Consider the following 24,096-nt stretch of genomic DNA (forward strand, 5'->3'; position numbering starts at 1 on the left):
CTCTTCTGATATGTTTTATCCCTCAGATCTTTCTCTCCCGTTTTGTTGCCTGTCTCTGAACTCATCAATATCTTTTTGTAAAGGAAGTCTCCAGAACGGACCACATTGTGAGATGTATTCATTGGAATACACTTTGCCTAAATAAAAAAAAAATGGCATTGTGTAGACCAGCCATTCTCAACCAGGGTTCTGTGGAACACTGGGGTTCCTCCAGAGGTTGCTAGAGGTGCCTTGAGCTGTGGCCGATGAACCACCTATTTGATGGTGTCTACAGAGTTCAAGGTTCAACATCACTTGGCAAAGCCAGCAGCATGACACCAAATATCTGTTTAGCTGTCTTCAACGGTGACATTCTGAAAACCACTTTAAGGGGGACATTCTTCCTATTGACCACTAATATAAGGAACATTGTTCCTATTGACCACTAATATAAGGAGCATTGTTCCTATTGACCACTAATATAAGGAGCATTGTTCCTATTGACCACTAATATAAGGAGCATTGTTCCTATTGACCACTAATATAAGGAACATTGTTCCTATTGACCACTAATATAAGTAGCATTGTTCCTATTGACCACTAATATAAGGAGCATTGTTCCTATTGACCACTAATATAAGGAGCATTGTTCCTATTGACCACTAATATAAGGAAAAATTGTTCCTATTGACCACTAATATAAGGAACATTCTTCCTATTGACCACTAATATAAGGAACATTCTTCCTATTGACCACTAATATAATGAGCATTGTTCCTATTGACCACTAATATAAGGAGCATTGTTCCTATTGACCACTAATATAAGGAGCATTGTTCCTATTGACCACTAATATAAGGAACATTGTTCCTATTGACCACTAATATAAGTAGCATTGTTCCTATTGACCACTAATATAAGGAGCATTGTTCCTATTGACCACTATTATAAGGAGCATTGTTCCTATTGACCACTAATATAAGGAAAATTGTTCCTATTGACCACTAATATAAGGAACATTGTTCCTATTGACCACTAATATAAGGAACATTCTTCCTATTGACCACTAATATAAGGAACATTCTTCCTATTGACCACTAATATAAGGAACATTCTTCCTATTGACCACTAATATAAGGAACATTCTTCCTATTGACCACTAATATAACGAGCATTGTTCCTATTGAGCCCTGATGATTTGGTTTTAGTAAGGGTTCCTTGAGACATGAAAATTATTTTTGGGGTTCCCCTAGGGTTAAAGGGTTGAGAAAGCCTGGTGTAGACACTTACTTGTTTGGTGCTCCATGGACGTTGGTTAGTAATGTGAAATTATTCCTTACACTGCGCAGACTGGCCAGCACCTGGAAAATGGACACAGGGTCAGTATACAGCTTAATATGTTGCAGTGGCCCCTGACATCACCAAAGGGCCACGCACAATGTTCAATATATAGAATGCTTGGAGGGCTATCAAAGACTGCAGACCTAATAGAGGAGATGAGGGTCAGAGAGTGAGGAGGTGCTACTTTTTTGAACTGGGGAGATGCTGCAGAGGACAATATGAAATTGGGAAGGTTTTACATGAGGCTGGTAGAGATCAATGCCATTACCCCAATCAATGTTCCTGCTACAATTTACTGAGGTCCGCACATCATATAGCAAAGGCTAGCAGGTTGTGCACTAGGGGCTTAAAGTAGATCTATAGGCAAAACTTCTTGTTTCATTTTGGATAGAGTAAGCCCTTGTACACACGGTCGGAGATTCCGACGGAATGTGTCAGATCGGACCGTTTTGTCGGATATTCCGACTGTGTGTGGTCTCCATCGGACTGTTTCCATCGGAGTATCCGACGGACCAAGTTTTCCAACTTGCTGGTAAAATTTTCCGACAAAATGCTCCGATCGGACATACTCCGATCATGTGTAGAGAATTCCGATTGGACAAAGTGCCACGCATGCTCAGATCAAATTCCTACACCAAAGCTATTGGCTACTAGCCTGAACGTAGTCCCCTCGTAACGAAATAACGTCATCACGTTCTGAACGATCGGATTTTCCGACAACTTTGTCCGACCGTGTGTATGCAACAGTTTCGGACAAAATCCGTCGGACAAAATCCAACGGACAAAATCTGACGGATTTGGTTGTCGGAATCTCCGACCGTGTGTACAAGGGCTTAGAGAAGGTTATAACACCTGTTAGATTTTTTTTTTTCCCGCCATCTGTGTCCCTTTATGGAAATTTTCCCTTCACTTCCTGTCCCATCGTAAAACAGGAAGTGAGAGGAACTTCCTGAAAATTAAGTGATTTCCTTGGAGACCTCCAGGTCACCAGCCTTATGCCCTGTACACACGGTCGGACATTCCGACGACAAAATCCGATTTTTTTACAAGGGATTTTGGCCCAAACTTGCCTTGCATACACACGGTCGCACAAAGTTGTCTGAAAATCCAATCATTCAGAACGCGGTGATGTAGAACACGTACGAAGGGACTATAAAGAGGGCAGTAGCCAATAGCTTTCGTTTCGTAATTTATTCTGAGCATGTGCGGCGCTTTGTCCGTTGGAATTGTCTACACACGATCAGAATTTAAACTATCAGATTTTGTTGTCAGAAAATTTGAGATCCAGCTCTCAAACTTTGTGTGTTGGAAATTCAGACGGGAAAAGTCAGATGGAGCCCCCACACACGATCAGATTTTCCGACAACGCGATCCGATCGCACATTTTCTGTCGCAAAGTCCGACCGTGCATACAGGGCATTAGTGTCCCAATTGGAAGAGTTCCCTTTTATTACTTTTCAAGCGATAATCCAAAATTTGGGACTTTCTTTTACTTTCATTTTCAATGATAATGGTAGAAAGGGACAGATAGAGAGGGTGAATCTCCCAAACGGGGGCACAGCCAGAAATAAAAACTGACAGGAGTTCTAGTCCATCTCCAAAAAAAAAGGTTTTGCCTTTAGTTGTACTTTAAACCATGATACCTTATTAAAGGCAAATACTTAAAGTGGTACTAAAGTCTTGTTTTTTTTTTATTATTTAAAAATAACAAACATGTTATACTACCTGCTCTGTGCAGTGATTTTGCAGAGAACATTCCTGATCCTCCTCTTCTCGGGTCCCTCACTGCCACTCCTGGACCCTCCCTCCTGCTGAGTGCCCCCATAGCAAACAGCTTGCTATGGGGGCACCCGAGCCGAGCCGCCGCTCTGGGTGTCCATTCAGACATGGAGCCGTGGCTCAGCCCCGCCCCTTCTCTCTCCTTATTGGCTTTGACAGCAGCGGGAGCCAATGGCGCCTGCTGTGTGTGTCAGCCAATCATGAGGTAGAGCTCCAGACAGCCGAGTCTCTCATGCAACATCGCTGGATCGTGATGGGGCTTGGGAAAGTGTTGGGGGGGGGGGGGGGGCTGGTTGCACACAGAAGGTTTTTTTTATCTTAATGCATTGAATGCATTAAGATAAAAAAAAACAGAGAAGTCTTAAGGTTACCTGTGGGTACATACCTGGGCAAATGGAGTAACAATCAGGTCATCCCCATGCCTAAAAATATAAAGAAGCAGGTTATAATACTTGAAATATACTTAGCAGAACAAATAATTTGTAATGTTGACTTAGATTGTCAGTCCATGGAAATCAGATTCAGGTATTCGTAGATTGACCCCCCCCCCCCTCCTGGCACTAAATTCCACCCGAGTCTCTGCCCCCTGACCATCTTTCTTATTGTAGTCCTACCCCTACAGGTTACATAGTTTCATAGTTAATGAGATAGAAAAAATACACCATCTAGTGCAACCAAAAGATAAAAATAATACATAGTTAAATAGAAAATCTCCATTTATAGAATCCTATACATATAGTCGATCCAGAGTAAAGCAAAACAAAAAACAAAAAAAACAAAAACCCCACATGAAGCAATTTGCTCCTGAAGGGGAAAGAAAATTCCTTTCTGATCCCCCAGGAGGTAATCAGATATCCCCTGGAGCAACAATCTCTGATTTTGTTACCTATTAATGTTAATATCCAGTTATAGTGTGAGAGCATCCAGCGATTTCTTTTTAGAACAATCCACTGAGTTGGGCTGAGCTAGTTTTCATATTTTCACAGCTCTTAGGCCCCTTTCACACTGACGTCCCGTTCAGGCCCGCCTGTCAGTTTTTCAGGCGGACCTGAACAGGTGCTCCATAGAGCTCTATGGAGCGTCGGATATCAGCGGTGACAAGTCCGCTGACATCCGACCCGCTCCGATCCGAAAAAGTGTAACGGAGGAAAAAGCTATTTTTCCATCCGTCTGCGGATCGGATCGGGTGACGACGGGCACTGCGGTCCGTCATCATCCGATCTCCCATAGGGGAGAGCGGCGCTGTGACAGGTCCGTCCCTGCGCAGTGTGCAGAGACAGACCTGTTATCTCCCTGCTCAGCGGGGATCGGCAGAGTGATCCCCGCTGAGCAAACGGATATCCACGGGGCGGATCAGAACTGATCCGGCCCGTGTGAAAGGACCCTTACTGTGAAGAAGACTTTCTGCATGTGAGGGTTAAATCTCTTTTCCTCCAGACATAAAGGGTGCCCCTTTGTCCTCTGCTATGACCTGAAAGTGAATAAATCTACACCAAGTTCACTATAAGGACCCCTTATGTATTTACACATGGTGATCATATCTCCCCCCCCCCCCTTATGTATTTATACAAGGCGATCATACCCCCTTATGTATTTATACATGGCGATCATATCCCCCCTTATGTATTTATACACGGCGATCATACCCCCTTATGTATTTATACATGGTGATCATACCCCCCCCCCCCCCCTTATGTATTTATACACAGCGATCATATCCCCCCTTATTTATATATATACATTGTGATCATATCCCCCCTTATGTATTTATATATGGTGATCATATCCCCCTTATGTATATATACACAGTGATCATATCCCCCTTATATATTTATACATGGCGATTATATCCCCCTTATGTATTTATACATGGTGATCATATCCCCCCTTATTTATATATATACATTGTGATCATATCCCCCCTTATGTATTTATATATGGTGATCATATCCCCCTTATATATTTATACATGGCGATTATATCCCCCTTATGTATTTATACATGGTGATCATACCCCCCCTTATGTATTTATACACGGCGATCATATCCCCCTTATGTATTTATACATGGTGATCATATCCCCCTTATGTATTTATACAAGGTGATCATATCCCCCCCCCCTTATGTATTTATACATAGTGATCATATCCCCCCTTATGTATTTATACATGGTCATCATATCGCCCCCCTTATGTATATATACATGGTGATCATATCCCCCCTTATTTATATATATACATTGTGATCATATCCCCCCCCCTTATGTATTTATATATGGTGATCATATCCCCCTTATGTATATATACACGGTGATCATATCCCCCTTATATATTTATACATGGCGATTATATCCCCCTTATGTATTTATACATGGTGATCATACCCCCCCCTTATGTATTTATACACGGCAATCATATCCCCCTTATGTATTTATACAAGGTGATCATATCCCCCCCCCCTTATGTATTTATACATAGTGATCATATCCCCCCTCATGTATTTATACATGGTCATCATATCGCCCCCCTTATGTATATATACATGGTGATCATATCCCCCCTTATGTATTTATACATGGTGATCATATCCCCCCCTTACTTATTTATACACAGTGATCATATCCCCCCTTATGTATTTATACATGGTGATCATATCCCCCTTATGTATTTATACATGGTGATCATATCCCCCCCACCCCCTTATGTATTTATACGTGGTGATCATATCCCCCCCCCCTTATGTATTTATACATGGATATCATATCCCCCCTTATGTATTTATACATGGAGATCATATCCCCCCTTATGTATTTATACATGGAGATCATATCCCCCCTTATGTATTTATACATGGAGATCATATCCCCCCTTATGTATTTATACATGGAGATCACATCCCCCCTTATGTATTTATACATGGAGATCATTTCCCCCCTTATGTATTTATACATGGAGATCACAGGTCTTAGAGCGACTGCACTTCGAAGTGCACTTTCAGTGCAAAGGGGATTTTCCTTTTCGTAAATAACCCCCAAAGAGAAGACATTTAGATCCACCAACAGATATTCATGAGCTTCACACTTACTGCTCGCTTGCAGCGGAGGAGTTCCTGGACATGTTCTTTGGTGAGAGGTCATAGTCGCTGTCCGAGCGGTACAGGAAGGATTCCCGTCTCTGGTTGTGGCTGGGGAAGTTTGTGTGCAGAACAAGTCCAGAACCGGGACTGGCCTGGGGGTCCAGGGGGCTGCGTCCTGAACTTGGCCCATTTTCAACATCAAAACTGAAAAAAAGGAAAAAAAAAAAAAAAGAATAATAAGCAACATAAATAAGAAAGTAAAACATGTACCCAACCCCTTCCAGCTCTGGAGACTCCATGTTGGTTAAATAAGGATGCACATTAAACATTGTCAAAAGTTCCTATGAGGCCCTACGCAACGTAAAACCTTCTTCTTGCACCCCTAATCAATTTAAAGTCATATTTTTACAGCAGCTAAACAAACTTTAGCAAAGGCATGGAAATCAGAGATGCCAACAATAGCACAGGTTAAAGATAAAATGTCATGGTATTTCCCTAACGAGAGATTAGCTGCCACTTTATTTGATCAAATCGATACATTTCTAAAAATCTGGGATCCCTGGATTACAAGTTATTTAAGGGGAATCTTACTGATTTGACATGGTCATTATAACCTGCCATTTTTTTATTTTTTTCACCTTCTGTACTGTATTCCTCGGATGGGATTTAGCTCTGGCCTTGCTCCGGTCCTCTTCTCTTCTTCCACCCCCATCCTTTTCATAAAAATATGCAATCCCTGCTTCTAAGACCGGTTTTGTTTTTCGATTGAATTGTTTTTACTTCACCGTATGATTTCTAGAGCTTTACCCTCTTTCTTTAACCACTTAAGGACCGGAAGGATTTGCCCCTTTAACCACTTAACCATTTGGCTGGCAAAAGACCAGAGCACTTTTTGCGATTCGGCACTGCATCGCTTTAACTAACAATTGCGCGGTCGTGCGACGTGGCTCCCAAACAAAATTGACGTCCTTTTTTCCCCACAAATAGAGCTTTCTTTTGGTGGTATTTGATCACCTCTGCGGTTTTTATTTTTTGCGCTATAAACAAAAAAATAGCACCAATTTTGAAAAAAACACATAATTTTTTTACTTTTTGTTATAATAAATATCCCCAAAAAATATATAAAAAAAACATTTTTTCCCTCAGTTTAGGCCGCTACGTATTCTGCTACATATTTTTGGTAAAAAAAAAAAAAAAATCATAATAAGCATTTATTGATCGGTTTGCGCAAAAGTTATAGCGTCTTCAAAATAGGGGATAGTTTTATGGTATTTTTATTAATAGCTAGTAATGGCGGCGATCAGCGTTTTCTATTGTGACTGCGACATTAGGTTGGACAGATCGGACACTCACTTTTGGTGCTATTTTGGGACCATTCACATTTATACAGTGATCAGCGCGATTAAAAATGCATTGATTACTGTGTAAATTTGACTGGCAGTGAAGGGGTTAACCACTAGGGGGGCGCTATAGGGGTTAAGTGTGTCCTGGGGAGTGATTCTAACTGTCGGGGGGAGGGGCTATGTGTGACATGACACTGATCTCTGCTCCCGATTACAGGGAGCGGTGATCAGTGTCCTGTCACTAGGCAGAACGGAGAAATGCTTGTTTACATAATTTCCCCGTTCTTCCTCTTCGTGAGACGATCGCGGGTATCCCCACAGACATCGAGTCCTCGGGACCCACGATCACACTCACGGAACTCGTGGTGGGTGTTAATATGCCTGTACTTGCCCTTTTGCCAACATATATGGGGGTGAGCGATATGGCACTGCGCCGCTTTAACTGACAATTGCGGCTTCTCAGACTGGTTCCCTACTGCGCTGCGCAATCCGGATGGTCTCTGCTGTCTTCTGGGATCCGTGTGTTTCCCAGCATACAGCGGAGGGGGAGAGGAGTAGACTCCCTTGGGAGTCTATGCCTGGAAGTGGGTGCAAATATTATACAGGTATCTGCACCCCCTCCCCTGAAAGGTGCCAAATGTGACACCGGAGGGAGGGAGGGAGGATTCTGAAAAGCGGAGGTTCCATTTTTGTATGAACCTCCGCTTTAACTCCCTATTTCTCGCCATTTAATTATTATTATTATTATTTTCCTGCTTTTTTTCTTTTGTTCACGTCTATTTTATAAATGATAAACAATTAAAACTTTTTTTTTTTGTTTGCTTTGTTAGTGAATATTTTTTACACATATATAGTAACATATTTACACATTTCACATTGAAAAAGTGCTAAATTAAAAAAAAAATTCAATTTATTTAATTTGTAAATAACTTTTCAATGCTTTGTACCATTGCTGACGGCTGAAGTTAAAACAAAACAGTTGCGGTAGTTGGTATCGGCGAGTACTAAACAAGAAGTATCGGTACTTGTACTCATTGTAAAATATGGTATAGGTGCATCCCTAATACTCACCATCAGAAAGTTTTCGGACATCAGAATTCAACGTCAGAAGTGACGTAATGCGTTGAATTGGTTTGTATGTGTTCTTTCATTTCTGAGCATGCCTAGTCTTGCTCTTCAGATTATTTTTTTTTGGCAGAAAACCGTACTAATGAAAAGAAAATCGGACGTTGTGGTCACAGCAGACAAAAATTTTGGAGCCTGCACATCCAGTTTTTGTCTGACGAAAATCCGTAATCGCCTGTCAAAAGCAGCATACTAACGGGTCGTTTTGCAGGCGCTACATTGCTAAAAATAGCGCCTGCAAACCGACCTGAAACAGCCGCTGCTTTGTCTCCAATGTGAAAGCCCTGAGGGCTGGCAGGACGGTAAAAAAAAGTTCTGCTAGCAGCATCTTTGGAGCGGTGAAGTGTGTATACCGCTCCTTCGCCGCTGCTGCCCATTGAAATCAATGGGGCAACGCGGCTATACCGCTGGCAAAGCGCCTCTGCAGAAACGCTTTGCGGTGATTTTTAACCCTTTCTTGGGCGCTAGCGGGGGTAAAACCTAGCGCCGCAAATCCGACAGTAGAGAGCCGCTAAAAAGCCACTGCTTTGTCTCCAATGTGAAAGAGTCGAGGGCTTTCACACTGGAGCGGTGCGCTGGCAGAACAGTAAAAAAAAGTTCTGCTAGCAGCATCTTTGGAGCGGTGTGTATACCGCTCCTTCACCGCTCCTGCCCATTGAAATCAATGGGGCAGCGCGGCTATACCGCCAGCAAAGCGCCTCTGCAGAAGCGCTTTGCGGTGGTTTTTAACCCTTTCTCGGGCGCTAGCGGGGGTAAAACCTAGCGGTGCAAATCCGACAGTAGAGAGCCGCTAAAAATAGCGGCGCTTTACCGTCGACGCACCTCCCGCCCCAGTGTGAAAGAGGCCTTGGAGCAGAAAATTACCCAAGAGCGCCTAGATGTGAACAGGGCCTAAGGTTCTCTAACAAACCTCTGAGAGATTCACAGAACAGCTGTATTTATACGGAGATTAAATTACACACAGGTGGACTCTATTTACTAATTAGGTGACTTCTGAAGGCAATTGGTTCCACTAGATTTTAGTTAGGGGGTATCAGAGCAAAGAGGGGCTGAATACAAATGCACCCCACACTTTTCAGATATTTATTTGTAAAAAAATCTTGAAAACCATTTATAATTTTCCTTCTACTTCACAATGATGTGCCACTTTGTGTTGGTCGATCACATACAATCCCAATAAAATACATTTATGTTTTTGGCTTTAACATGACAAAATGTGGAAAATGTTGAGGGGTATGAATACTTTTTCACGGTATCTGCAAATGGTAAATATGTTTAATTTCATATTTACTTTATCAGGCATAAATAACATATAACTTTTTATTTTATTTCGCGGCATGACTTAATCTTCCGGTGTGACAAGCTCCTTACCCCAGACTTCCGTAGAAGACTGAGGAATGGATAATCACGGATATAGAACAGAAGTTCCATCCAGGATGTAGTAATTATTGAGCAGCTACTGGCTTCTACTGAGACGAGTTTTCTCTGTGCAAACAGCGGCTAATCCTACACACACAGGGCAATCACGTGTTGCAAAGTGTTGACACAATTCTAGGCTTCTGTACCGGACAGCGCAGTGCTGAGCGTGTTTACCAACCGGGCGTGCTGCTTTGTGGCCTACGTAAATCCAGATGAAATATCGCAAACTCTTGTGTATTTATTTACAACTAAGTCCTGTGATGAAGACGTCCACAGAGCCACAAAAGAAAAATCATGTGTGTTAATGTGTAAAATGTGCTAAACAAAAAAAAATAAATAAAAAAATGGAATAGCACGCATATTTGATTTTACAGCCTGTTTCGCACGGGCTTCAGCTTGTATAAGAGTATAAGCTTAGAGCAGCTTTCTCTAGGCCTTTATCCATAGCTCCCCACTGTCCCTGATTTCGAGGGACTGTGCCTGATTTCGAGGGACTGTCCCTGATTTCGAGGGACTGTCCCTGATTTCGAGGGACTGTCCCTGATTTCGAGGGACTGTGCCTGATTTCGAGGGACTGTCCCTGATTTCGAGGGACTGTGCCTGATTTTGTGGGACTGTGCCTGATTTCGAGGGACTGTCCCTGATTTCGAGGGACTGTCCCTGATTTCGTGGGACTGTCCCTGTTTTAGAGGGACTGTCCCTGATTTCGTGGGACTGTCCCTGTTTTCGAGGGACTGTGCCTGATTTCGAGGGACTGTGCCTGATTTCGAGGAACTGTCCCTGATTTAGAACAAAGCCCCTCTTCCCCTACTACCTCCTCATTTGTCCCTCATTTTGGTCTGATCTATATAGTTCAGCTTGTATAAGAGTATAAGCTTAGAGCAGCTTTCTCTAGGCCTTTATCCATAGCTCCCCACTGTCCCTGATTTCGAGGGACTGTGCCTGATTTCGAGGGACTGTCCCTGATTTCGAGGGACTGTGCCTGATTTCGAGGGACTGTCCCTGATTTCGAGGGACTGTGCCTGATTTCGAGGGACTGTCCCTGATTTCGAGGGACTGTGCCTGATTTTGTGGGACTGTGCCTGATTTCGAGGGACTGTGCCTGATTTCGAGGGACTGTCCCTGATTTCGAGGGACTGTCCCTGATTTTGTGGGACTGTGCCTGATTTCGAGGGACTGTCCCTGATTTCGAGGGACTGTCCCTGATTTCGTGGGACTGTCCCTGTTTTCGAGGGACTGTCCCTGATTTCGTGGGACTGTCCCTGTTTTCGAGGGACTGTGCCTGATTTCGAGGAACTGTCCCTGATTTAGAACAAAGCCCCTCTTCCCCTACTACCTCCTCATTTGTCCCTCATTTTGGTCTGATCTATATAGTTATATATAAAAATGCACTTTTTATCTTTCAAAAAGTGTTTCCCAGAGCTAAAACTTTCATCCAAATTCTAAATTGCTGCATTTGTAAATTTTAAAAGCCAATATAAAGGAATAGTAGTGGTAAAAAAAAAAAAAAAAAATGCTTGTGGGTTTAACCAATCATTTTTTTTTTGCACAATTCTCCTTTAAGGGGGCGTGGCAAGGGGGTGCGTCCTATGCCTGCATACTTTTGCTGATAGGTGTCCCTCGTTCCCATCTCAAAAAGTTGGGAGGTGTGCTTTAACCACTTGACCTCCGGAAGATTTACCCTCCTACATTTTTTTTGGTGATAAGGCACTGCATTACTTTAACTGACAATTGCGCAGTCATGCAACAATGTACCCAAATAATTATGCCCCCCCCCTCTCCCCCCCTAATAATAGAACTTTCTTTTGGTGGTATTTGATCACCAATGTTTTTTTTTTTTTTTTTTGCGTTATAAACAAAAAGACCAAATTTTGAAACAAATACAATATTTTTTACTTTGTGCTATAAAACATACCCAATAATTTTATTTATTTTTTTAAATCGCATTTCTTCATAAATTTAGGCCAATATGTGTTCTGCTCCATATTTTTGGTAAAAAATCCCAATAAGCGTATATATACTGGAATTTTTTATTTATTTTTTTACTAGTAATGGCAGCGATCAGTGGCTTATAGCGGGACTGCGATATTGCGGCCGACATTCGGACACTAAGGGCTAGCTTACACTTATTTCAAAACAAGGCTTCGGACAGTTTTTTTTTTTAAAGCTCTCTGACAGCCCGTTCACACCTGAACGTTTTGTAGCCCTACGCCTGAAGCTACAAAACGCTGGAGGGGAAAAAATCCATTATTCTCAATGGAGATGGTTCACATCTCCACTCCATGTTGCCTGAAGCCCTACGCCTGAAGCTCAAACAAGTTCCGGACCCTTTTTTGTCGCGCGAATTGGGCTGATTTGGGCGTTTTCATTCCCATAGAAACTAATGGAAACGCTCGATTCGAGCGTTTAGCGCGACAACGAGCGTTTCTACGGGCGTTTTGACGCTGTATCTGCTCAAGAAAAAATAAGCAGATGAAAAATATTTTTCCTATTGGCTGAAAAAAAACGCTGAAGTTAAAAAAACGCGCGTTGTAGTGTGACAAAACGCTCGTTGTCGCGCGACAAAACGCCGGTAAAAACGTTCAAACACGCTACGCTCAGGTGTGAATGCAGCATGAATGCCAGTCAAAGCTCCATCACTAAATAAAATGGTTAGCTTACAGTCCTGTTTACACCTTGCTTTTGCCTGGTGCTTCGATGATCCTTCGGTGGGGCTTCGATGAGCCTTCATTGGGGCTTCGATGAGCCTTAGGTGGGGATTCGGTGGGCCTTCGATGAGCCTTCAGTGGGGCTTCGATGAGCCTTCAGTGGGGCTTTGATGAGCCTTCATTGGGGCTTCGATGAGCCTTCATTGGGGCTTCGATGAGCCTTCAGTGGGGCTTCGATGAGCCTTCAGTGGGGCTTTGATGAGCCTTCATTGGGGCTTCGATGAGCCTTCATTGGGGCTTCGATGAGCCTTCGGTGGGGCTTCGGTGAGCCTTCGGTGGGGCTTCGATAAGCCTTCGGTGAGGTTTTGATGAGCCTTTGGTGGGGCTTCGATGAGCCTTCGGTGGGGCTTTGATGAGCCTTTGGTGGAGCTTCGATGAGCCTTTAGTGGTGCTTCAAGCAAGCTTTGCCATAGACTGCTATGGAGACTTTGAAGATGCTTTAAAGGAGCCGCTAAAGCGACATGGGGTATCATTTTTGAAGCAAAGCCAAAGCAAAAGCAAGGTGTAAACAGGACTGTAAGCTAACCATTTTATTTAGCGACAGGAGCTTTTACTGGCATTCAGAGAGCTTTAACAAAGTGTGTCCGAAGCCATGTTTTGGAGCAAGTGTAAACTAGCCCTTACTGACACTTTTTGGGAACCAGTGACACTAATACAGTGATCAAAATATGCACTGTCACTGTACTAATGGCACTGGCTGGGAAGGGATTTAACATCTAAGGTGATCAAAGGGTTAAATGTGTGCCTAACCAGTGTTTTTGGTGTACTGTGTTAGGTGCTTTTACTAAGAGAAATAATAGATTTTATTCCCTGCTTTGCGGGGAAAGAAAATCTGCTACTTCCCCGCTGACAGGACGGAGCTCTACCTTGTTTACATAGGCAGGGCTCTGTCCCGTGTGTCTTCCTGGCGATTAGAGGGTGCCGGCGGTCATCCATTGGACGGCACCCGCTAATAGGCATCTACTGTGTTTAAAAACAGCACAGCCAGGACGCCGGCTACCCAAAAGTGCTGGATCACGCACCTAGTATATTGATCTGGCATAGGAGAGCCGCAGTATATGTAAGTTATACAGTCAGCAAGAGGTTAAAACACCCTTCAGGTCCTGTTTAGAAAAATATTAAACAGAAATCTTAATAAGAGTGCTGATAAAGCTACTTCACCAGGCTTTTGACAAAGCCACAGGTAGTGCTGAAGCCCGCAAGCAGCTTGTTTAAAGGGACAGGCAGCACTCCCATTAAGATCTGTGTTCAGCATTTACAAATTGGAGCTGTGTGGTACTTTAAAAGCTTGCTGAAAGCTCTGCAAATGCCCCGTAAAAGTTTGCTGTTCACACTGCTCTTATACAAGCTGAAGCCTTTGTGAAACAGGCCTAATAAAGATGCAATAGATTGTACAAACCAGTCTACAGTGCACGCCAAGGGATTATTATACAAAAAACAGCAATACACCTAAACGCCAGCAGAGGGCGGACCTGCGCTACAAATGCAATTTAAAACTGTCTAACTCGTCTCTGCTCTTTAAAAAAAAAAAAAAAAAAAAAAAAAATGTTCTTGTAAGTATGACCACCATTGGTCACCGTTATTAATGAAACAAGAAGTGGGGGGGAATCTCTCCAATGGGGACACAGACGGCAATAAAAAACAGATAGATGTTTTGAGATTCTAATTTATACCCCTTGCCCACTCCAATTATAACCAAAAAATAAAATAGCTGGTGCTGTAATCAGTAATGCAGAGGGATCTGGTGCCTTGTAGATTATAGAGGCATATTTATAAAAAGCGCAACTTGCCTACATTCATTAACCCTCTCCTGAAATCAGCTCCCGAGTCCTACTATTCATGGATTTAGTAATTTGCCCCACTGGGTGCAGGAGGGTTTATGGAAATTAGGATTTTAGGCTAAAAGAACCAAATTACGTTTGTCAAATGTTGATAATGTGTTTCAAAAGTCAGGGCTGGAGAATGTAATGGAGGACATGTAAGGAAGTGTGACGTCCAATTTTCAAATGAAGAAAAGAAATTAAGAAGGTGGTTAAAAAAAAAAAAAAAAAAAAAAAAAAACCTGTTCAAGTAACTGCAAATATCATTGGATATCAGCACTCTCTAGTGCAGGGGGAGGCAACCTCAGCATTGCAGATGTGGGGAAACTACAAATCTCATCATGCCTCTGCCTCTAGGAGTCATGCCTGTGTTTATCAGGGTCTTGCAATGCCTCATGGGACTTGTAGTTTCACCACAGCTGGAGGGCCAGGTTGCCTACCCCTGCCCTAGTGAATGGCACTGGTCTCATGTAAACGGATAGGTTAAATTCTCATTGATGTCATCTGTCTCTAGTGAATGGATAGGCTGCATTCTCAGTGATGTCACTGGTCCCTAGGGAAGGCACAGACTGTATTTTCAGTGATGTCATTGGTCTCTAGTGAAGGAAAGGGCAGGCTGTATTCTCAGTGACCTCATCTGTCTCCTGTAAGTGGATATCCTACATTCTCAATGATTTCAGTTGTCTAGGGTGAGTGGATAGGCTGCATTCTCAGTGATGTCATTGGTCTCTAGTGAATGGATAGGCTGCATTCTCAGTGATGTCATTGGTCTCTAGTGAATGAATAGGCTGCATTCTCAGTGATGTCATTGGTCTCTAGTGAATGGATAGGCTGCATTCTCAGTGATGTCATTGGTCTCTAGTGAATGAATAGGCTGCATTCTCAGTGATGTCACTGGTCTCTAGTGAATTAATAGGCTGCATTCTCAGTGATGTCATTGGTCTCTAGCGAATGGATAGGTTATATTCTCAGTGATGTCACTGCTCTCTAGTGAATGGATAGGCTGCATTCTCAGTGATGTCACCGGTCTCTAGTGAATGGATAGGCTGCATTCTCAGTGATGTCACTGCTCTCTAGTGAGTGGATAGGCTGTCACCGGTCTCTAGTGAATGGATAGGCTGCATTCTCAGTGATGTCACCGGTCTCTAGTGAATTAATAGGCTGCATTCTCAGTGATGTCATTGGTCTCTAGTGAATGGATAGGCTGCATTCTCAGTGATGTCACCGGTCTCTAGTGAATGGATAGGCTGCATTCTCAGTGATGTCACTGCTCTCTAGTGAATGGATAGGTTGCAGTCTCAGTGAATTGATTGGCTGCATTGATCGATCCCCAGTCAACTCACTGCCTATTCTGTAACAATAACACAGCCACACATTTATCTATTTATCTATAGAGTATATAGTTGTACCATGTTTATTGAATCTGAATATAATTCATTCCAGTCTATTTTTAAAATAATCTGTATTATCCTTCTACTGAGAAGATATTTTTCTCTGTAACTTTTATATAGCAACAGCCATCAAAGCAACTTAATTAGGAGTCATCCTACATGGGATCCGAGAGGGATTGAAGAAAATAGGATCAAAGCAGTAGAAGACAGAGGAAATGCTAATTAGTACATAATTAATTTAGGCTGAGTTTCAGGCTGGATCCAGCTAAACTAGACAACAGATGAGAAAACTTGCAGTGCATAAGAATATGTGACCTTTGTCAGTTAAACGTGTGCACCGTCCTTAGACAAGAATAGGCTGGGACTCGGCACTGTCTGGAGACCGAAGACCGGTGTCAGAGGGGGATATAATGTCCCGGATGACATCACAGAGTGAAAAATTACCACCAAGCTATTAAACATTCATCAGATAACAGTTAATGACCACTAGAAGATGACGGCTGCAGTGCATCCTATACTCCAACCAACCAAGACCTTCGTTACCATATGGGACATGTGGGCTAGTGCAGCATTAGGACCCCGATAGAACAGAAAATAGGTTTGGCTACCTTAAATTTTATCTTTCACGTGCAAAGTTTGGGTCTGTCATCATTGTCCTTCCTACACTACTTGGTCAGCAACAAAAGGTTGAATATCAGGTTATATCATTTTATTAAAGCCAAACTGAACCCTCCTAAAAACCCTTCACTTGTGAGTTACATCTAGAGCCTCATCTTAGCAGGGAGTGTAGGCTTTGTGAGTGGAGGGCTCTACCTCTGACCCACAGGGGGTGCAAGCTTTGCCGGGAGGAGGGCTCTAGCACTAACACACAGGGGGCATGGGCTTTGTTGACTGGAGGACTCTAGCTTTCTCAGGAGGCATGAGATTGATAGAGTAAAGGACTCAAGCTTTAACATACAGGCTTTGCCCAGTGAAGGGCTCAAGCTCTTACGTACAGGAGTGGTGAGCTGATATTTTTTCATTGGATATGTTTTATAGCAGAAAGTAAAACATATTGGTGATCAAATACTACCAAAAGAAAGCTCTATCTCTGTGAAGAAAATGATATACATTTTATTTGGCTACAGCGTTGCATGACTGCGCAATTGTCAGTTAAAATAACGCAGTGCCAAAAAATGGCCTGGTCATTAAGGGGGTAAAACCTTCAGGAGCTGAAGTGAGGATTTTACGTTGCTGAGTGGAAGGCTCTAGCTTTGACTTCCAAGAGAGTGTGAGCTGTGCTGATTGGAAGACTCTGGCTCTGTCTCTTAGAGGATTTGAGCTTTACTGATTGGAAGACTCTAGCTGTGACTCTTAGGGGGTGTGAGCTGTGCTGATTGGAAGATTCTAGCTCTGACTCTTAGGGGGTGTGAGCTGTGCTGATTGGAAGATTCTAGCTCTGACTCTTAGGGGGTGTGAGCTGTGCTGATTGGAAGATTCTAGCTCTGACTCTTAGTGGGTGTGAGCTGTGCTGATTGGAAGACTCTAGCTCTGACTCTTAGGGGGTGTGAGCTGTGCTGATTGGAAGATTCTAGCTCTGACTCTTAGGGGGTGTGAGCTGTGCTGATTGGAAGATTCTAGCTCTGACTCTTAGGGGGTGTGAGCTGTGCTGATTGGAAGACTCTAGCTCTGACTCTTAGGGGGTGTGAGCTGTGCTGATTGGAAGATTCTAGCTCTGACTCCCAGGGGGTGTGAGCTGTGCTGATTGGAGGACTCTAGCTCTGACTCTTAGGGGGTGTGAGCTGTGCTGATTGGAAGATTCTAGCTCTGACTCTTAGGGGGTGTGAGCTGTGCTGATTGGAAGATTCTAGCTCTGACTCTTAGGGGGTGTGAGCTGTGCTGATTGGAAGACTAGCTCTGACTCTTAGGGGGTGTGAGCTGTGCTGATTGGAGGACTCTAGCTCTGACTCTTAGGGGGTGTGAGCTGTGCTGATTGGAAGACTCCGGCTCTGACGCTTAGGGGGTATGAGCTGTGCTGATTGGAGGACTCTAGCTCTGACTCTTAGGGGGTGTGAGCTGTGCTGATTGGAGGACTCTAGCTCTGACTCTTATGCCGCGTACACACGAGCGGACTGTATGGCGTACTTAGTCCGTCGAAACACATTTCAGCGGACAATCCGCTCGTGTGTGGGCTTCAGCGGACTTTTTCAGCGTGCAGTCCGGCGTACTAAGGCCGCGTACACACGGGCGGATTGTCTGCCCAACTTAGTCCGCTGAAACACGGTTTCGTGTGCGGGCTTCAGCGGACTTTTTCAGCGGACAGTCTGACGGACTTTGTCTTTCGGAATTTCCGTAATTTTGTCCGTCCAAACTTGGTTTCAGCGGACAGTCCGCTCGTGTGTAGGCAAGTTGGACGGACTAAGTATGGCGCATGCTCAGAAAGGGTTTACACGGCCGAAGGTTGCATTGCAGTGTATAGGACGTCGTTTTTCTAGTCCCGTCGTACGTGCTGTACACGTCATCGCGCAAGTTTTCAGCGGACTGTCTGTTCATCGTGTGTGGTCAAGTCCGTTCATTCAAAAGTTGAACGGACTGTCTGTCGGATTATCTGACGAACTTAGTTGGGCAGACAATCCGCCCGTGTGTACGCGGCCTAAGAATTTCGGTTTTTTCGAAATTCTGTCCGTCGTACTTTGGTTTCAGCGGACAGTACGGTCGTCAGTATGCTAGTTAGACGGACTAAGAATGGCGCATGCCCAGAAAGGATTTACACGGCGGAAGGGTGCTTTGCTGTGTCTTGGACTTCTTATTTCTAGTCCCGTCGTACGTGCTGTACACGTCATCGCGCAAGCTTTCGACGGACTGTTTGTGCATCCGTGTGTGGTCAAGTCCGTTCAGTGGAAAGTACAACGGACTGTCCGTCGGATTGTATGATGAACTAAGTATGCCATACAGTCCGCTCGTGTGTACGCGGCATTAGGGGGTGTGAGCTGTGCTGATTGGAAGACTCCGGCTCTGACGCTTAGGGGGTATGAGCTGTGCTGATTGGAGGACTCTAGCTCTGACTCTTAGGGGGTGTGAGCTGTGCTGATTGGAAGACTCTAGCTCTGACTCTTAGGGGGTGTGAGCTGTGCTGATTGGAGGACTGTAGCTCTGACTCCCAGGGGGTGTGACCTGTGCTGATTGGAGGACTCTAGCTCTGACTCCCAGGGGGTGTGTTATGAGTTTTGTTGATTGGAGGACTCTAGCTCTGACTCAGAAGGGATGTGCGCTTTGCTGAGTGGAGGGCTCTAGCTTTGACTCACTAGGGGCAGATCAGACAGCTGCTTACACACACACACAGCACAGGGGTCTGGCTCTGCTGCATGATGGGGGGGGGGGGGGGGGGGGGCAGACGTTACTATGGTGGTGGGCTGCTTTCCTTTGCATTGACCTATGTAGGTGAATCGCCCCATAATACATCACACTGTACATGATTAATTCCCTCTCGTGGAATGCATGTGGTCCCCGGGGGGGGGGGGGGGAGGGGGGGTGAACAGGGTGAGAGCTGAACTGGTTAATAGTCTTCCAAAAATCATGGACAGCCCAGCCAATGAAGAAACACAATATTAGATTTTTGTGTTCGGTATCCATTCCTCCAAAGGTCAAGTGATCCATTACTTTCATGAATAAGAAAAGCCGAATCGGATGAATAATTTATCTGTAAACAGGTCAGGCGCACAGAAAACACCTAATTATTACACGTCAATGGCTGCAACTCAATCCCAGGGGAGACTCCTCTGCCGGGCGATCCGCATTCGATGACAAGGCCACCAAAACTCCAAAGCCTGTCAGTCTGTAGTCACAGCTCAGAGTAAACGGCGAGCAGAAAGTCGCTGTGATCGCGTAAGATTTGCGCTCTCTTTAGTTCACTTCTTACATCTGGTCCTAAAAACTCAGGCTGCCTTAAAAGGGGTTGTAAAGATTCCTATTTTTTCACCTTTAATGCATCCTATGCTGAGCATGCGTAGTCTCGCTCTTACGATTTTTTTCGTATGAAAACCATACTAATTAAATGAAAATCGGATGTTGTTCTCACGTACAACAAAAATGTTACGGTCTGCACATCCAGCTTTTGTCGTCCGAAAAATTGGAACCGGCTGTCAAAAACACCGTACTAACGATCCGAAAATCAGCAAATCGTTCGTCGTACGAAATTTTACGTCCGTACAGCATCTTTTCGTATCGTGTGTATGGGGCTTAAGAGCAGATTGGGATATGGGCTCAGGGACAACACAGTCATGTAAACCCTGGCGCCTGTGCAGTTCTTGGCTGTGTTTGTAAATGTCTGACACAAATTTTTGCGATTTGTTACAAAGTTACAATGTACATTCTGATCACTGAGGGGAGGGGAGTGGGAAGAAAAAAAAGTAATGAAGGGTTTAACCCTTGCCAAAATCGATCCCAAATTCGATTCGATCCGAAAGAGTTATGCCCCATACACACGGTCGGACATTCCAACCACAGAATCCGTCTGGATTTTTTCAGATGGATTTTGGCCGAAACTTGTGTTGCATACACACGGTCACACAAAGCTGTCGGAAAATCCAATCGTTTGGAACGAGGTGACGTACAAAACGTATGACGGGACTATGTAGAGGCCAGTAGCCAATAGCTTTCGTCTACAAATTTTTTTTGCGTCTGAATTCTCTACACGCGATCGGAAAAAGTCCGATTGGATTTTGTTGTCGGAAAATTTTAGATCCTGCTCTCAAACTTTTTCCGTTGAAAATTCCGACAGAAAACGTCCGCTAGAGCCCACACACGATCGGCTTTTCCGACAACATAATCCGATCGGATTTTTTCGGTTCGGAATTTACGACCGTGTGTATGGGGCATAACTCTACTTTTGTTGATAAAAAAAATAAAAAATTCCCCTCTGGGTGATCTATGTACATTGCAGGGATTTTAACCCCTTCATGCCTAAATCTTAATGCCTTAGCATAAATTTGCAACTTAGACATGCGTTAGTAAACTACTAACTACTTTGTACATCTAGATGGATTATAACGTGGGCTCTCATTTGGTGATAAATGGTTACGTCGGATATCTTTAGATATTTTTGGTTTATTATCAAATATAAACAGGAACAAAATAGTAAAAAAAATATATATATATATGTTTTTTTAATTTAGCTGTATAGTGGAACTTTGGTTTACAAGTAACGCGGTTAACAAGCGTTTTGAAAGACGAGCAACTTTTATTTTTTTAAATCCTAACTCGGCTTGCGAGTGTTGTCTCGCAAAACGAGCAGGATTCAAGCCAATGGGGTGTGCAGTACTGGCCAGATTGGCCAGAGGTGTGGGGGCGCCGGTGACACTCGGAACGGTTCGGAAATACACTTGAAAACACTCGGAAATACTACGTTTCCGGAGTGTTTCCAAGTTCAGCCAAGCTGTCCCCAATTATTCCCCCCCCCACCTCTGGCCACATACGGTATTGCATGCAATAGAAATCTAGAGGAACCAACTACAGTGGAACCTTGGTTTACGAGCAATGCGGTTAACAAGCGTTTTGAAAGATGAGCAACTTTTTTTTTTATTCTGACTCGGTGTGTTGTCTTGCAAAACAAGCAGAATTCAAGCTAATGGGGTGTGCAGTACCGCATTTGGCCAGAGGTGCGGGGACTCTCGGAACAGTTCGGAGCTGTTCGGAAATACTCAGAATCACTCAGAAATATTCTGTTCCCGAGTGTTTCCGAGGCTTTCCGAGTTCAGCTGAGCTGTCATCGAGTATTTCCAAGGCTCTCCGGCTCCCCCCCACCTCTGGCCACATGCGGTATTGCATGTAATAGAAGTCAATGCGGAACGAATTATCTTAGTTTCCATTGACTTCTATGGGAAAACCTGCTTTGATAAACGAGTGCTTTGGATTACAAGCATTCTCCTGGAACGGATTGTGCTCATAATCTAAGGGTCCACTGTATATTTCTTGTTACTACCATAACTTTCCACCAAAGAACAACCCCAAAAAAATTCTCCTGTTACTGACGATCGCAGTGATATCACATATGTGTATGTTATTTGTTGTTTGTACCCTGAGTACAGCCCAGAAACAATGGTACGCATTTTGCTTTTTGCGATTAAAAAAAATTTTTTTTTTTTAATCCTGCCCAAAATATACTGACCCTGACCTCTGACCCTGACCCAAACACTAACCCTGGCACTAACCTAGATCAAACCCTTTATCTGGGTATTTTTTCATTATTTTTTTTCTTTTATTTTTTTTTAATATTTATTTATTTTTACACATTTTTTCCCCCTCTCTGCTAGGAAAGAGAAAGATACAATGTATCTTTCCTCTCCATTCACAGAGAGAGAAACACAGAGGTGGGCTCCACAGTGACTGATCAATGTGGTAGCCAATAAGAGGCTACCACAACAATCAGCTGACCCGGTAGCTGGATCCGTATCGTTAGTATGGGGCCCAGGGCTCTCGGAGAGACCCCCGTCTCTATGCTGGGAGCTGCGCTGTGTGGTACGCTCCCAGCACAAAGGGAGATATGCAAATATGCGCCCACCCCCCCAGAAAAAAGCCCAGTGCAGTGGGGCCGCATATAAATGTGTTACGGCGGCAGGAAGGGGTTATCAAACTTTGTTACAGATTCCTACCTTTTGTTCTACTGAAGTAATGGATGTTGGTCTGTGTGCATGTCGAAAATGAATGTGAATGGGAGTGATTTTATAATTATGAATTAGCTGCTGCACTTGCAGGGCTCTAATGAGGAAAGCCTCAGGGTCTGCATCCCTTTTAGACATGATTCCCCTTTGGGAGTATCTCACCAAATATTACATTTTTGTTGCAGGGGATGCCAGAAATCTGACTTGTATATCTTAGTGTAGACTGATGGGAAGGATGACGAGGAAATGACATATCTGTGTACAGAGCGCCTCCAGGTGGCCATATTGCATTTTATAGAAAATGACAGAGCTGCAGATTAAAAAAAAGGAAAGATCTTTTCCAATAACATTCAATTACAATATGACTTGTGTAGGAATTGTAGAAGCTATATTATTATTATTTTTTTATTTGCTATTTTTTTCCCATGAAAGTGGAGTTACCCTTTAAAAAAAAAAAAAAAAGTTGGTCATATGAAGCCATTAGGAGAAGTTGGATTATTAAATATTTAGTCGTAAAAAGCGATAAATACTAAAGAAACTTTCCAAACCTTCCTGGGAGCGAGCGCGAAGACATCCGCTCAGGAAATTCATATTGTTTATTGCGACATGAGAGCGGAATTTTGTCTCAGCCGGATTTTATTGCTCTTGATTAGCCTAATAAACGGCAATAACGATCGGGGGAGATTTAGGCTGACAATTGGGAGATGCTAATTGCGGAATGAGCGATCGGAAGAGGTATTGGAATCTGCGTAGGATGGCAGGCGGGGGGGTTGGGGCAGATTTGCTCGCAGACACATTCAGACGGATATTTTATAGAAGGGCATTAATAAATCCTCCAGCCTGATGTCATTACCGCCAGTCAGTGGCGCAGCTGGGAGAGGGGCCAGGAGCCGCGTCACGACTCCCGCTCCGTGCCAAAACCAACAACCCAGCAACCTGCGTAAATAAAGTGTGTCTCCGGACCTACTGTGCCAGGGCAAGAGCAGGATACATGGATGTCCTCAAATATCTGAACACCTCTGCACCAGGAGTGGGCAACTTACCTGATATGGGGGGGGGGGCTCAAGTGTGGCCCCTGACATCACCTAGGGACCGCACGTAATATTCAGTGAATGTGAATGTAATGCTACTGAAAACTGTCAGAGACTGTAGACATGGAACAGGTAAAGGTCAGAGACTGGAGACATGGAACAAGAGATGGTCAGAGACTGCAGACATGAAACAGGAGATGGTCAGAGACTAAAGACATGGAACAAGAGATGATCAGAGACTGGAGACATGGAACAAGAGATGGTCAGAGACTGCAGACATGGAGCAGGAGATGAACAAAAACTGCGGACATGGAGCAGGAGATGAACAGAAACTGCGGACATGGAGCAGGAGATGAACAGAAACTGGGGACTTGCAAAAGGAGATGGCCAGAGACTGCAGACATGAAACAGGAGATGGGCAGAGACTGCAGACTTGCAACAGGAGAT

The 24,096-nt window shown here is 43.8% G+C and overlaps 1 protein-coding gene across 3 annotated transcripts in view; it reads right to left on the reverse strand.

The window, feature by feature from the left end:
- PDE4B (phosphodiesterase 4B) overlaps positions 1 to 24,096 on the reverse strand; it is a 622,771-nt gene that overhangs the window by 161,325 nt on the left and 437,350 nt on the right. For all 3 annotated transcript variants that reach the window (XM_077450534.1, XM_077450535.1, XM_077450536.1), the window contains 3 exons: positions 6,184 to 6,378; positions 3,485 to 3,521; positions 1,270 to 1,340 (listed from right to left, as the gene is read on the reverse strand). In XM_077450534.1, the coding sequence (XP_077306660.1) occupies positions 1,270 to 1,340; positions 3,485 to 3,521; positions 6,184 to 6,378 (303 nt within the window). The remainder of the gene's footprint in view (positions 1 to 1,269; positions 1,341 to 3,484; positions 3,522 to 6,183; positions 6,379 to 24,096) is intronic.

Source organism: Lithobates pipiens, unplaced genomic scaffold (assembly GCF_037356315.1).
Source record: "Lithobates pipiens isolate NorthernLeopardFrog02 unplaced genomic scaffold, aLitPip1_a1.2 Scaffold_23, whole genome shotgun sequence".
Taxonomy (NCBI): Eukaryota; Metazoa; Chordata; class Amphibia; order Anura; family Ranidae; genus Lithobates; species Lithobates pipiens.